Source organism: Barbus barbus, assembly GCF_936440315.1.
Source record: "Barbus barbus genome assembly, chromosome: 30".
Classification (NCBI taxonomy): domain Eukaryota; kingdom Metazoa; phylum Chordata; class Actinopteri; order Cypriniformes; family Cyprinidae; genus Barbus; species Barbus barbus.
In genome coordinates, this window is record NC_136758.1 from 14,726,109 (window position 1) to 14,740,648 (window position 14,540).

General features: G+C 36.6%; 1 protein-coding gene across 1 annotated transcript in view; it reads left to right on the forward strand.

The window, feature by feature from the left end:
• Positions 1-14,540, forward strand: part of ush2a (Usher syndrome 2A (autosomal recessive, mild)) — a gene marked incomplete at both ends in the record, with an annotated part of 210,615 nt that overhangs the window by 72,482 nt on the left and 123,593 nt on the right. The window contains 4 exons of the mRNA XM_079385784.1: positions 27-212; positions 2,723-2,836; positions 4,607-4,768; positions 8,809-8,968. Coding sequence (XP_079241910.1) covers positions 27-212; positions 2,723-2,836; positions 4,607-4,768; positions 8,809-8,968 — 622 coding nt within the window. The remainder of the gene's footprint in view (positions 1-26; positions 213-2,722; positions 2,837-4,606; positions 4,769-8,808; positions 8,969-14,540) is intronic.

Genomic DNA, 14,540 nt, shown 5'->3' on the forward strand with positions numbered 1-14,540 from the left:
TCTCTCACCTATTATTTCCTGTACAGTTCCACAAAGTGTGCTGCCTCCCTCCAGAGTTGGGAGTGTAAATGGTTCCAGCGTGGAGGTGAGCTGGGAGGAGCCGGCGGAGGTCAGAGGTGTAATTGAGAAGTACGTACTGAAAGCGTACAGCCGGGACCGTCCCTCCTCGCCCCCCATCAGTGCCGCCTTCCCCCACTCTCAGCACCTGACAGGTAAGGGCCACGCAGTCCGCCTGGAGCATGGCTCTGACACCTTTTAACCCTCATGTTCCATTTGGGGTCTCAGAGACCCCATGGTCATTTTAATAGCTTGAAAAACATACTTAACATCAAGTTATCAGGTTAATTCTTAATGATGTCATGAATTTGACAGGAAAATAACATGTTGATTTTGAATTTGCTTTTATTTACCTGACCAGAACCTGTACGAAATGGTAAATGGTAATTGTCGTCTTTTTTCACTTTTAACAAGAGTGCTTATTAGGGAAAGAACATACTTAAGTATGAAATGAATGTAATGTGCAGTTAGTTAGGCCTTAAGCAAACGTTTTTATGCAATTTCATTATTTCTTCTATTGTCTTTGAAATATGGTTCAGTTGTACTGTCAAATGTTCTTTATATAAATATACTTTAATGTAATTTCTACTGAAACTTGTACGTCATGTATTTAAATGTATTTGTAATTACACATTTGTAATGATAAAGTTACAATGCAGTAAATTTAATTTAAAATTATAAAGTACTGTGTTAGTCACATCAAAGTAAGTGCACTTCTTTAAAGTTTTAAAAGCATTTTTTAATCTTTTGTCATGCTTTAGAGTAAAACCTTTAATTGGACATTAAAGTTCTTTTTTTAAGTGTATTTATTGGGTTAAAAACATAGTCATGAAAACGACTTTAAGGATACTTGTGCAGATTTTTTTAAAATATAACTTTAAGATGTAATTTACTCTACAAGTGCACATTAAATACAATTAAGCACACTTCTTTTTAACAAGAGGTGACAGAATGTCCAGGCTGTTTTATACAATTCAAGTTAATGGTGACCATTGCTACAAATCAAGATTTTCAGAAAATAAGTAGTTTTGAATTTTAGTTTGTTCCTCACACTGAGGAACATCATGTGGTTTCAGAAGACTATAATATGGCTTCAGAAGACTCCCTAATATTCAAGTTTTATGGACCACTTTTTTGTTCTTTTTGGAGCATGACACTCCCTGGTCTCCATTCACTTACATTGTATAGAAGAGAGCAGCCTGCTGAACATCATTTGTTTGTGTTTTTTGTAAGCCATAAAGTCATACAAGTTTGTAACGACAAGAGGGTGTGTAAATAACACAATTCTTGTTGAACTGTCCCTTTAAAAGCAAAATGCATTAATGCTCCAGACGGTCTGTAGTCACGGCAGTGTTCCCTATGTGACATTGCAAGTTTATAGACTGAAAATCTGCTTGGTTACTTGAAATTACATCAAAGAACAAATGAGGATCTTGAAACAACGATTACTTTCTCAGATGACCAATCACTATGGCTATACTCTGTCTCTGGGCAAAACGTAACAAGAAGACCTTTTTTTTTTGCCTTGTTCTTGGCACGCTTCAACCTGCGCAAGCCTAAGCCCCACTAATTTATGATAGCCGTGACACCAAAAGCAGAATTACACAGGCAGATAAAAACTCCGAAAGCAAATGAGTGGGTAACGAGAGGAGAGCAGGTCAGGCTCTTAACTGAATTAAAAGACGTCTGACAGAAAAAAAAAAGTTACACTTACCTGGCCAATTATAGCTCGGCTGGGGTGTTTACCTTCCAACTCTTCCAAGATCTGTCTGCTACATGGATACAGTGGAAGCTAGCCAAAGATTCACTCATACACTCCATTAAAGGATCCTGACTTTATTTTGGAAGACAAATTTAGAAAAATAAATCCAGTTTTAAAGTCAACAAATGAATTAAAAGCAGCACTTGCTGAGGTCGTCTGTTCTGATTCATAAATCATCACAGAACTGTTATTTTTTCAATATTTATAGCCTGAATGTTTGGTTTCTAAATTAATCTAACATTTCAAAGTTCTGTAACTAACATTTCAAAGTGCAAAACTAATTGCGATTGACATAGAGCAGGTTTTTCTCATCGTTAATGTGCCGTTTACTTTAAGTAGAATGTTTGTTGAAAATGAGGGACTAATTTGACTAACTTCCAAATGGTAGGTGAACATATAATTTGATCGGATGTACAGTATGTGACCTTATCAAAACAGACCAGCTGAGAACAAACATTACTGAACTGAGGCCAAGTCTTTAACATCTTCCAAAACAATCACTAATGGGTAAAAGTCCTGAGCGATGAATTAAAGTCAGAGGCATATTGATCACAGCAGGGCTGGATAGTGACTTTCATAGCGTGCAAGAAACCCCCTTTAAATAGCATCAGCCACTTTATCCATTAAATAACATCATTAGTGTCCCATATCCTGAATAGCAAGGCCGTATCACTTTCCATCCGTCTGATTAATAGGAGATAATACTGTTTGATAATAAAGACCTTTTTAAATGCAGACCTATTATCAGAAGTGATGGTTATATTATGCTGTGTTTGAAAAGCCATTGCATTAAGTCTTTTAGGAAGCAGAGTTGGGGAGGCCCACTTTTTGAAATATGGAAGTGAAAAGAATTACATTTGCCTCTTGCTCTCTGAAACGTTCTCTTCCTCTCTTCTTTCACAGGCACTTTAAGTGGCTTGGCTCCTTTTAGCAGCTACAGTATTACCCTAACGGCGTGCACTCAGGCCGGGTGCAACGAGAGCCCGTTCGCCACCGGCTTCAGCACTCCACAAGAGGGTAAAGTCATTTAGAAGGTCCTGACTCCCACATTTCTTTGATGAATAATAAAAGTGACGAGAAGGGCTCAAATAGTGCCGAGCCATTTGCTTGAAAACTCCAAACTAATTTGATGACAAAGTGCAATGCCAGGCTGTAATTGCTCCGTCTTATTTATTTTTTTATTTCCCCGTCTCGTTCTTATGCCCGTTTTTGGAGAGAGTGGTTTTAGGAACTAGGGTAAGTGTGGGATTGAACTCTTTCCCCCTTTAATGACATGCATCTTTAATAGCTGTAATGCAGATTAATGGGCTTTTTAATTGCTGTTACATTGTTCATGCGAGAGCCTTGTCTTAATGTAAGGCATCTGAAAGATTAATGAAAGCTTCTTCATTTCACTCAAGCAGAGAAGTAAATCTAAAGACAGTTTGGGCTAAAAAGAATTGATTGTGGAGCCGAAAAGTATGAAATCGAGAATCAAGCGGACCATTTCCATCGTTCTCGTTCAATCCGACGAGCCTCGCTCCTGTGGCGTGAGCGCACCGCGGCAAACATCATTCCTCTCGCTTTCTTTCAACTCTTCCAGGCTCATTCTTTATTGCCTTCACATCTGTCTGACCGCACAGCCAAGACAAAGAGCCTTCTTCCACAGTCAGTGAGGACAAAAATGTCATGTCTATTGACCGAGAGCCTTTTTCCTACATGAAACGGCAAGAATAAAGACAGATTAATTGTCAGCAGCAATTATTTTCTCTGTCTGATTGCAGAAATAGAGCCGGTCCCAAAACAAAATGAGCTTGTTTTTAGGCTGATATTGTCAGTTTTCTCTCTCTTGGCAGTGACTACAGAGGTCAAAAAATGTAGATAGCGTTTTAATCTAAGTTGGGCTAAATAGCCTTGTTTAAAGGATAGTATGACATTATGGGTCATCGCGGAGTGAAAAAATCGATCTGATGTGGACTTGATTACTAACCCAAATTACAGTATTGATTCTCCATGGGGGAAAATTTTAACATTGTTTTAATATCACCTACAGAAGCAACTTCATTCTTAACTTACTCTTGATCAGAACACATTTGACCTAAATTGCTCATTGAGACAGTCTTTGTCTGTCACAAATATGTTTCATTTGATTAGCGACCTGAAATGGTGCAGAACCTTACATATATTTTTTATTTCATTGTTTTATTTAATTATTTCTAAAACATTGTAAAATATGAAAATCTTTATTATTATTTGTGACCCTGGACCACAAAACCAGTCATAAGGGTCAATTTTTCGAGATTTATACATAATCTGAAAGCTGAATAAATAAGCTTTTTTTTCTGAGGGTGCAAAAAAATCTAAACATTAAGTTTTGATATATTTACAGTAGGAAATTTACAAAATATCTTCATGGAACATGATCTTTACTTAATGTCCTAATGATTTTTGGCATAAAAGAAAAATGGATAATTTTGACCCATACCATGTATTTTTGGCTATTGCTACAAATATACCCCAGCGACTTAAGACTGGTTTTGAGGTCCAGGGTCACATTTGTTATTTGACCTGTTTAAATAATTAATAATAATAATAATAATAGAAATAATATTATTTATAAGATTTTTATATTTTAGTGTAATTTCAGACCATTGGAATTCACCCCTACATGCATGATAAAGCTTTTAAAATAAATTTAAAATTTTATTTCATTTTATTTTATTATTTTTTATTTTATTACATGTTTGTCTCTACTAGTTAACTATTAATTAACTATTAACTATTTTATTAATATCTTATATGTAATAGCTCCAGAGGAGGTTCCTTCACCTGCTGCGATCTCTTTCCCCAACTCTCTGTCTGTCCACTGGGACCCTCCATTCAAACCCAATGGCATCATCACCCAATACATCCTCTACAAAGACAATACTGTTGTGTACCAAGGCAACATGACCAGCTTCGATATCACAGGTAAGCAAGGCTTGAAATGCAAGACTTGTCTTTGCTACCTGGTATCCATTGCTTGAATGGAAAGTGTCCAGTCAGGGTCACGTATGCATTGACTTGATCTGTGACCTTTACTCATTCATTAAAGAAATGTTCTGGGTTCATTACAAGCTAAAGTATATAAACAGCATTTGTGCCATAACATTGAATACCACAGTAAAATCCTTTTTCCAGGAGATGCTCTTGCTGCTTCATTTTATCCATATTTACACATTAAATGCAAGAATTTAAAAAGAAAACAAAAATAAGAGGTTAATTAGCATTTGAAAGACAAAGGAGCAACTCGTACCTTCCCAGGGGAGTTTCTTTGAACCACGTCATACATGTTATAATGGTCATATTGTAAGGATGAAACGCAGAGCCAGATGGAACTTGCTTATGATATCTTCAACAAAAATGTGCACAGATCAAGTCCTGTTCGATGTGTAACTGGCATTTTAAAGAAGCCACTTTTTTGCTATTTTTACCCCCTGAAGTCCATGTTAAATGTATATTTAGCCAGAAACATTTTACACAACCAGTCACGTTTTTTTTTCACCCATAGAACTGAACAGGTTGTTTGGTACTGTACCATTAAGACATCTACAGTATATGTAAGTGACCTCTCTTTTGACTGGTTAACCAGGCGACTTTAGTTGTTTTTTGGGGGGAAATTAGTTTGCAAATAAAGTGTCTGGAAAAAAAAGTGTATCCTGAATCCATGTGATATGTCCCCTTTAAGCAACTCAAAAAACATTCTCACTTTAGTTTACCAGTTGTGATTTGAAATCAAAGAAAATAGAACATAAATGAAAAAAATGGAATGCAGAAATCACAAGCTACCTTTTTATGAACGTAAGAAGAAAAACATTCAGAGCACATGGTGGATGCATGGGCCAGATATGAACTTGGGGAATGGCTGTCCATGTTCCTCTTTATTTAATCAAATCCTGCAGTGAATAGGTAGAGCAGATGCTTGGCTCTAAAGAGTGTCACTTGTATTACTGTATTTCATCTTGCCAGTGGAGACGGGGCCAACAGCCAGCCATTGTTTGTTGTTTGTTTTATTTTTTCTATTCCCTGTGTGCTCTTTTTGCGAGTGCGGCAGCCCCTGCTCTTGGCGGTAATGCACGAACATTGTGAGATGTTTTATTAAAAGGCTCCAATGCTCCAGCCGCCGTTTGACCCGGGGTGAGAAGCATGCCTAAATGATATGGAGCCCCCAAAAGGCCAATTTACACTCAAGACAGGTATATTCTCACTGAGATGAATCATTCAGAATGTCAGCCCCCTCCTCCGCTCACACACACTCCCACACATAGACATTCCACTACTGGATTGAAAGGAATTCTCAAGCATGTATGAAGCCTTGTGACTTTTGCAAATACATATTTTCCTTTATTTTTCCTTATATATTTACTTATTATAAATAGCTGTTCTTTTTTTCTTTTTTCTTTTTTTTTTAAGAATTCTGACCAAGGCTGAAAATAGTAATATTGGGAATTAATGCTAAAATTTGACATAACTGTTTTCTATTTTAATACATCTTAAATGTAATTTATTCTTTTGAAGTCAAAGCTAAAATTTCAATGTCCTGATTTGGTGCTCAACAAAGTGCACACCTTATAGTAAATGCATGTTGTTAATTAACATTACTCAGTACTTAATCGTATAGTTATACTGTAACAAGGACACATTAAGATAAAATGTAACATTTCTTATCAATGATACATTTCTTTTTTCTGGATTATTTGATGAATAGAAAGTTCAAAAGCACATTTATCTGAAATAGAACTATTTTGTAATAAAATAAAAGTATTTTGTAATGATGCCTTAATGGCATCATCCTTTAGGAAGTAAACCAATTTTTTATCAAAAATATGTCAGAAACAATTTTCAGATATTGGTAGTCAGTTTTAAAAACAACTACAAAGAAAGGGCAAGTAACGCTTGAATTAAACATGAACTTTTGAAGTAGAAAAACTTATAAAGCATACTTTTTTGTTTTATTTACAACTATATTTTGTTTTGTTTACATCTTTAAATTTTGTTAGTGTAATATGTTTAATCTCATTTTTTTTTTTTTTTTTTTATTGGTTTGTCTCGCTAAACATTCCATCTTCTTAAAATTACATTAAAATCTGATTAATTATTAATAATAATTATTATCTGATTAATAATGAATAAAATTATTAAAACGCATTGTGTATATATTATAATGATGCAAGTGCAAATAATCAAATTTGAATAAAAAGCGCAATTACCTGAGCTTAACCAGAGCATATTTCTAAAGATCTGGTATACATTCAAGATTTTCTTATTAGAAAGAGTGATCAGAACCAAACATTTCATGGCTTCAACAAAATATTCAGCTTGTTTTTCAAGGACAAAATCATGTGTTTTTATAATGCTACCAACAAATCAGTGAGAGCAGGGTCTTATTCCACATCCAGATTGAAAATTACAGCTTGCCTGAGTGTAATCATTGGGTATCCATGTATCCGAATATAATTTTATTGCAGCATCTAACCGATGCTGATGTTGTCACCATGTGAGCCCTCTTTTCACTCAACCTTGTCTGGTTTCTGCCGATCCCGTGCAAACCCACATAATATAAGCAAAGGTCACGCTGAAGTCAATGTCCTCAGTCCACGCTCGGAGAGAAATACCTGAGCGCATATCACATTGAGTCTGTGTAAAGAGCCATAAAGCCTTCAGAGGCACCGCACCGGGGTCTCCGTTTACATCTCCTTCCTTTTGATCAGCCTGAGCTTCTCTCCTGAATGGCTAAAGATATGCCTGACTACATATGTATTACAACCCCAAGCCAAAGCAGAAAATGTACTGAAGGCTTTGAGGGCATTTCTCATAAGACACATTGTGCGGCAGGATGTTATTTTCAGTCTGCTCGGTGGGGTGTTCCGTATTTATTGTGGGTCGTTGTAAAGGCAGAGGTCTGATGTGATAAGAAGCTATGGAGCGCTGCATTGCTGCGGCTGCCGTCCCCTCCCCTTAACCCCGCCACACGCGAACCCGGGGATTCCAATTTATTTCAGGATATCTTAGCTCAGCTTCCAAGCTGCCCCCGCTGTGATTTTGGAATATCTCACCTTTTTTATTCTTCCTTCCTTGACAGTAAACTGCTTTCAGGCGCTTCAAGGAGATATCCTCCTTCCCGTCAAGAGAAACCTTTGAAACGCGGCGTTATCAGGCAGTGTTTTCGACTCTGGTTTCCCAGTCCAAATGATTAACAAATGATTCCATCCATGTGGAAGCAGGGGCTGCTATGTGTGAGGAAGAAAGTGCCAGGAGCTCGCTGAACATCACAATAACATAAAGAACCCAAACATGTAAATAAATACTTCAGTATAAGAGATTAGATCACATCTTTCAGGTCATATTGGAAGTGGTTGACCTCTGTAGGTTTGTGACCAATACAAAGTGACACAAATTCAGACAGCTGGAATACAGATGCCAACTAAAGATAATGAAATCATACTTCATTTACAATCGCAGGTCATTTTACAAGGACTTCAAGGTTCTGAAATTTTGGTAAATATCACATTTAGTGTATTGAAGAGCTTTATTGATTATAGGGAGTTTGAATGGGAAACTCTATATTTCTGCCATTCTGAAAGTGCCATCTGCTGGCAGAGAATGAATTTGCATTTTCAATAAGCCTGTTGGCTGTTTTTGTTCAGACCAAAGTCTCTGTGAAATCTCTTGTGAAAACTCTACTAGACTAAAAATATCTTATCAACCCTTAAATAAATAATTACACATAAAAACAGCCTTTGATTAAATTCACCTATGACAAACAGATGAACATATTTATATATATATATATATATATATATATATATATATATATATATATATATATATATATATACACACACACATATATTTATATATATATTTTTTTTATTAATTTATTTAATTCTTGTGGAAAGGTGTTTGTTTGCTTTTTTACAGTGTTTCATAATCTTCTGGAGTAATAGTGATGTTTTCTTTGCTCTGTCCAGGTGTTGGTGTATTCACTCCTCATAAATTGATGTTGAGTGCCTGTTCTGAGGCAGGATGCACCAACAGTTCCCAGGTTACCCTGTTCACAGGTCAGTTGCCTCCCACGCATGTAGAACCACCCATCCTGACTGTACTGGATGCCCGCAGTATCCACATGCAGTGAGTATGAAAAAAATTTGTAAAGTACTTTTAATATTATGAGATTACAATAATTAAAGGTTTGTTTTGTATCTATTTTGTACCTATCATATTTTTAAAGCTTTTTTTGGGCCATGTGTTTTAGGGCAAAGTAGTTTTTAGGCTGTTTTCCACCCTCACAAGGTCCGTCCTTGGACGGCACACACACTTGCACACTAACGAGGCATGAACGGGAGTGAAGGTGGTCGTTCTCACCTTTAATATGACAATGTTTTATCAGAGAGATACGCTAATGAGGTGACGGACATTTGCTCTCTGTGAGAGGACGAAACACATCTCAGGTCTTGTTATTCCTCACCATTATACTAAAACTAAGCTCCGCATGTCAAACCGTAACCCTCTGAAAATACAATGTAACCCCTGTTTAAAAAAAAAAGTCCACACCACAAAAATCTCACACTAGAGCGATTTATCTGACCAACCCGTATGTCAAATTTGAGAAGCTGTCCCTATCCACAGCGTGGATGCATTAATCAACTGAGTGTTTTCCATATAATCATAAAGTACGCCCCTTCCGCCAGTCATGCCATTGGCTGTTTGTCCTTATTGTCTTTGCGTGTCCTCTGGCTGCAGTTGAGCAACCAGGGGAATGGAGCAACGGAGCAGGCCTTGATTTAGGGGCTAATGCTCAACTCCTGCACCCACACTGGACCATCTCATTGGACTGTATGAAAACGCACAGTCCGACCTTCTTCCGGCCTGTTTAGCATGCAGAATGTTCTCCAGCGTTTGACCCCGCCGCTTGACTTGGTGAGCGAAGAGGGGAAAAAAAGAGTCCGCACAAGATTCTTCCCAGCTGCTCGCACCCCGGGCCTATTGCAATCTATGTGAAAGCCTTTAGAGGTTCATCTTCATCTGCCCCGTCACCATCACTTAAGAACTATCTGGAGAGGGCACCATGCCACACAACAACACGAGGGGACGAGGAGAGAATAGAAGAAGAGCAAGAGAGAACTGGAAGGGAGTTAAGGGGCAATGGGGAAACTGAACTTATGTACACTTTGTTTTAGGCCAAGAGAGATGACAGAAGCGCTCCGGCGCATTTCCCATCAGAAAGAAAATGTCATCACTTTACTGAATGATCACAGGTGGGGAGAGAGCGAGAAGGAGAAGGCCATGAGGAGAATATATATTTGAGCTGTCACCTACACCGTGGTAAAATGCACCACCAGTTCACTGCCATCAGAAAGCGGCGATTAAATTACTCACACCACTCCACCTTTAGCGGGCCGCCCGAGGAGGCCTGTAATACCTGGAGAGAGAGAGCTATCCTTTAGCATTCCCATTCATCTCAATGGCATTCGCTTGGTTGTCTCTCCGAAAGCACGCAATTTAAAATCTGCCATCTTTGCTTAAGTTTAAGTTTGCTTTGTTTTGACCAATCAACTGAGCAGTAAATATGGCAAATGATGTCATGACAGTTGTGATTGGCAGGCGCAGTGTCCTAAACCCTTCAAGAGCAACTATCCTGAGCTGTGAAGTCATGCTTTTATAAAGAATCTGGGGCTTCAAAATGAACTGGGTACTGGTAAAAACCTCTACTAGAATATATTATAATATACAATATATGTATATAATATAAATGTAATGCATTATATAATAATTAAATAATTGCTGTTTACAAATAATATACTAAAATAGATATCTTTAAATAAATATATACAAATATTATTCATGTACACTAGGGCTGTATACCTTGGAGAACCTGGCGATACGATACATACCTCGATACACAGGTCACGATTCGATACGTACCTCGATACAGAGCTGTCTCGATACGATTTGATACAATGTGACACGATTCGATACGATTCAATAAAAATACATGGGCCAGAGCCAATTAGTTAATGCTGAACACATTTACTCAACAAACACAACTCTGCATTTTTCTTCAATTTATTGAAGACAAAAGTGCAGGGCTTGACGCTTACCTATTCCCCAAGGAGCACATGTGCTCCTAAGTCAAAAAATTTAGGAGCGAATTAAAAACATTTAGGGGCGCAATGCAAATTTTTCTAATTAGGTGTTTTAGCTTAATAAGGGGATACAAAGAGACATTTACAAGCACCATTATTTAATTTATCAGAATACAGAAAGTACACAAGGTTTTTAAATAACTTTACTTCAGACACTATTTAATAGGCTAATTATGTAATTAGTTATAATCCTATTAAACTGTGTCGTATAAAATTTTCACAATAATCATTGAAGCTTTTGTCACGGTATATGTTTTTGTTTTTAAATCACAATATATAATTTCTAAGTGAAAAAAAGTGTTGTCGTCCTAACAGGTTAAATAACTTTATTAAAGATAATTTACTAAAAGACTTTTATAAAAAATACATAAAAATATAAAGTAAACAAGTGTTTCAAGATTAGAGTGCAAAAGATTGTTCAAATGAACGAAAGAACAATAGGCAAGTAAGGTCCCATTTGTTAACATTAGTTAAAGCAGGTTAACATTAACTAAAAATGTGCAATAGCTAATTGTTGCAGTAGTTAATATTCTTTGTTAATGTTGATTAATAAAAAATACAACTATGTTAGTTAATGTTAGCTCCATTGAATTATATTAAGACAACTTTTGATTTTATAATGTATTATTAAAAGTTGAAATTAAGAGCATTATTAATAAATGCAGTCATTGTTTTTTTCATGTTAACTAATGGAACTTGTGTTACTGAACAATAATAACGAATCAGTCGTTGATATATAGATAGGCCCACTGTTCTCTATTATAGATCAGTGGATGGGCCATGTTTTAGCTTAGAAACAATGTTTGAAAATAAATAGCTCATTAAGTCTTTAAGTAAGAATTATTTGAGGCTATTGTGAAGATTAAAGCGAATATAAATATCTAAATGACTGAGTGTGAAACATTATTTACACAGTTTTAGGAAAGTAGCGCAGCTGATTTGTTTACTGGGTTACCGGGGTAACGGCAGCGCCCTCTAGTGGCGAATGTGCGTCATTCAGCGCGTCTTCACTTTAACTCGCTCCGCTTTTCTTCTCATCTGTGCTCATTTAAATTAAACCGTTGCCTTTTTAAAGTTCTTAAGTAATCATATGAGGCTGCATCGCAATTTTTCCATAAATAAACAGAATAAATTAATACGTTTGTTATAGGCTACTGTATAAGTTAGGCTGTTTTGTATTTTGTTTTGTATTCGCACTTGTGCTCCTAAATACATTTTCCAGTTCGCACACATCTATTTTTAGTCGCAAATGCGAGTGAAATGCTCGCTCTGTCGAGCCCTGAAGTGCATTATAACAAAGTGCATTTTGCTTAAATATGTGCAACTTTAAGTGCTCTGATTAATTGTACACAAATTGTATTAATCTGGAAATTACCACAAGTCAACATTTAACTTTCCAAGGGTACAGTCTGAGCTCACACAAGCACAAAATCTTCTTATTATTATTCTTAACTTCTTATTAAATCTTCTTATAATTCTTTTTTGTGACACCATGTACTGCCATAACATATTTCACTATGAAATCACTTAAATGCTACATCTTGCTTTAACATTTTCCATGAGTTTTTTGAAACTCGCGGGCGCCGCTGCGCCCCCTAATGGCTGGGCGGAGTATCGATACTTAGGGCTAGAATATCGATACTGTATCTTTTTTTATTATATCGGTATGTATCTAAGAATCGATATTTTGAGCACACCCCTAATGTACACTACTGTTCAAAAGTTTAGGATTGAGAATAGAATATAATGAAAATACTTTTGTTCTGCAAGCATGCATTAAAAATGTATCAAAAAATACAGTAAACACATTTCTAATGTTAAAAAAGTTACAAAATAGTTACAAACAAAGGGTTTTTTTTCTGTTCATCAAAGAATCCTGAAATAAAGTATCATGGTTTCCACCAAAATATTTCACAGCACAACTGTTTTCTAAATTGATAATATTAAATATTTAAATAATTAGTTTATTAATGAGGTTGTTTAATTGGTTAATTAATTAGAATGATTTCTGAATGACACTCAATGCCATCACAGGAATAAATTGCACTTTAGAATATATTAAAATAGAAAACATTTATTTTAAATTGCAATATTTCACAATATATCTGGTTTTACTGTATTTTTAACAAATGAATGCAGCCTTGGTTCTTTCAAAATCATTAAAAATCCTATCAACCCCTATCTATTTTTTATTTTTTTTATTTAATATATCTCATCAGAATACTTTTAAATGGTTTTCAATGGAGAAAGGTGTGGCGTTTTTTTGTCATGGTGTAGTAACAGCATCTTCCAGCAGGGGTTGATGGGGGGCCGAGCTAACCAGCAAAACCTTGACCCCTTGGATCCACAACATTCCCTCTCTCTCTTGTCTTCGGCAGTATAGCAGCCCACCTCAACAGCCTTCATTCAGTTATGCTCGTTTCAGGCATTGAAGAAGGAAAAAATACAAGCCCTTTCTTTTTATTCTCCTGCTACCTCTGTATTAATGGCAGTGGAGTGCTTGTGATCTCTGTAAGCCATTTATTAAAAAGATGTATATGACCCAATTTGTCTCATCACCGATTTTCATAACTTCATTATGTATCTGCTCTATCCTGACGGCAGCGCCTCAGAGGGAAACTCACCTTATTTATTGTCTTCATCCTCCAAGAGGGGGAAATGGTTATTGCTTTATTTCCATTGGATATTTCAATTTGAATAGGACGAGAAGCTGCAATGATGATAGAGGGAGAGTGAAAGAGAAAGAGAGAGAGAGAGAGAGAAAGGCAGCATTGTAATTTGACATTACAGATGATATCTCTCTCGCTCTCTCTTTTTTTCTCTCAGGGTCTAATTGTGGATACAGTGCCTTTGAAAGGTATTGCCTTGTTAGCAGAATCGTAATAGGAGAGGGTGAAGGATCATATGTGTTCAATACTGTTTTGTTGTGTTGCGATTTGCCTGTAAGAAAGGTTGCGAGACCCCAGACTGCAGGATATGCACAAACAGAGTATCAGCAGAAACACGCTGTATGAAAGTATACAGCACCTTGGATAAATGAGAATAATGCTCTCAGTACAACATTAACTTCTCATACCCACCCCGACAAGGAGATGCCTCTCTGGGCCTGGCGTCGCTCGAATAAGCCCCTGGAGCTTAGCTTTCATCGTTATAGAGAACCGTCAATTCCTGGCGCTGGGCTTTTGAACAATGTCTTTTGAACATTGAACATTTGAGTGTCTTGTTCATCATGTTTATATTCATATAAAAGCAACATAACTGAAATTATATCACGTTTATCAGCAGCACAGCACATGGGTGAGAATAACGTTATTTCTGCCTTTGATCTCGTAGCTATCTGTTCTACTTCGAGAGGTCAGAACTGTCTGTCTTGACTGCTCTTATTTCACTCCTCTCCTCACTGTAGCTACCTACTCTCACCTACACTTCAGACGAGGCGCATCTCAAACAAGCCTAATAATAGCTGTCATTGCCACTGAGCCACGTAATGCATTTTCTTTAACCGATTTCTGAGGGAAACAGCATGAAACTTGCGCGTTCGTTCATATTCTACATCT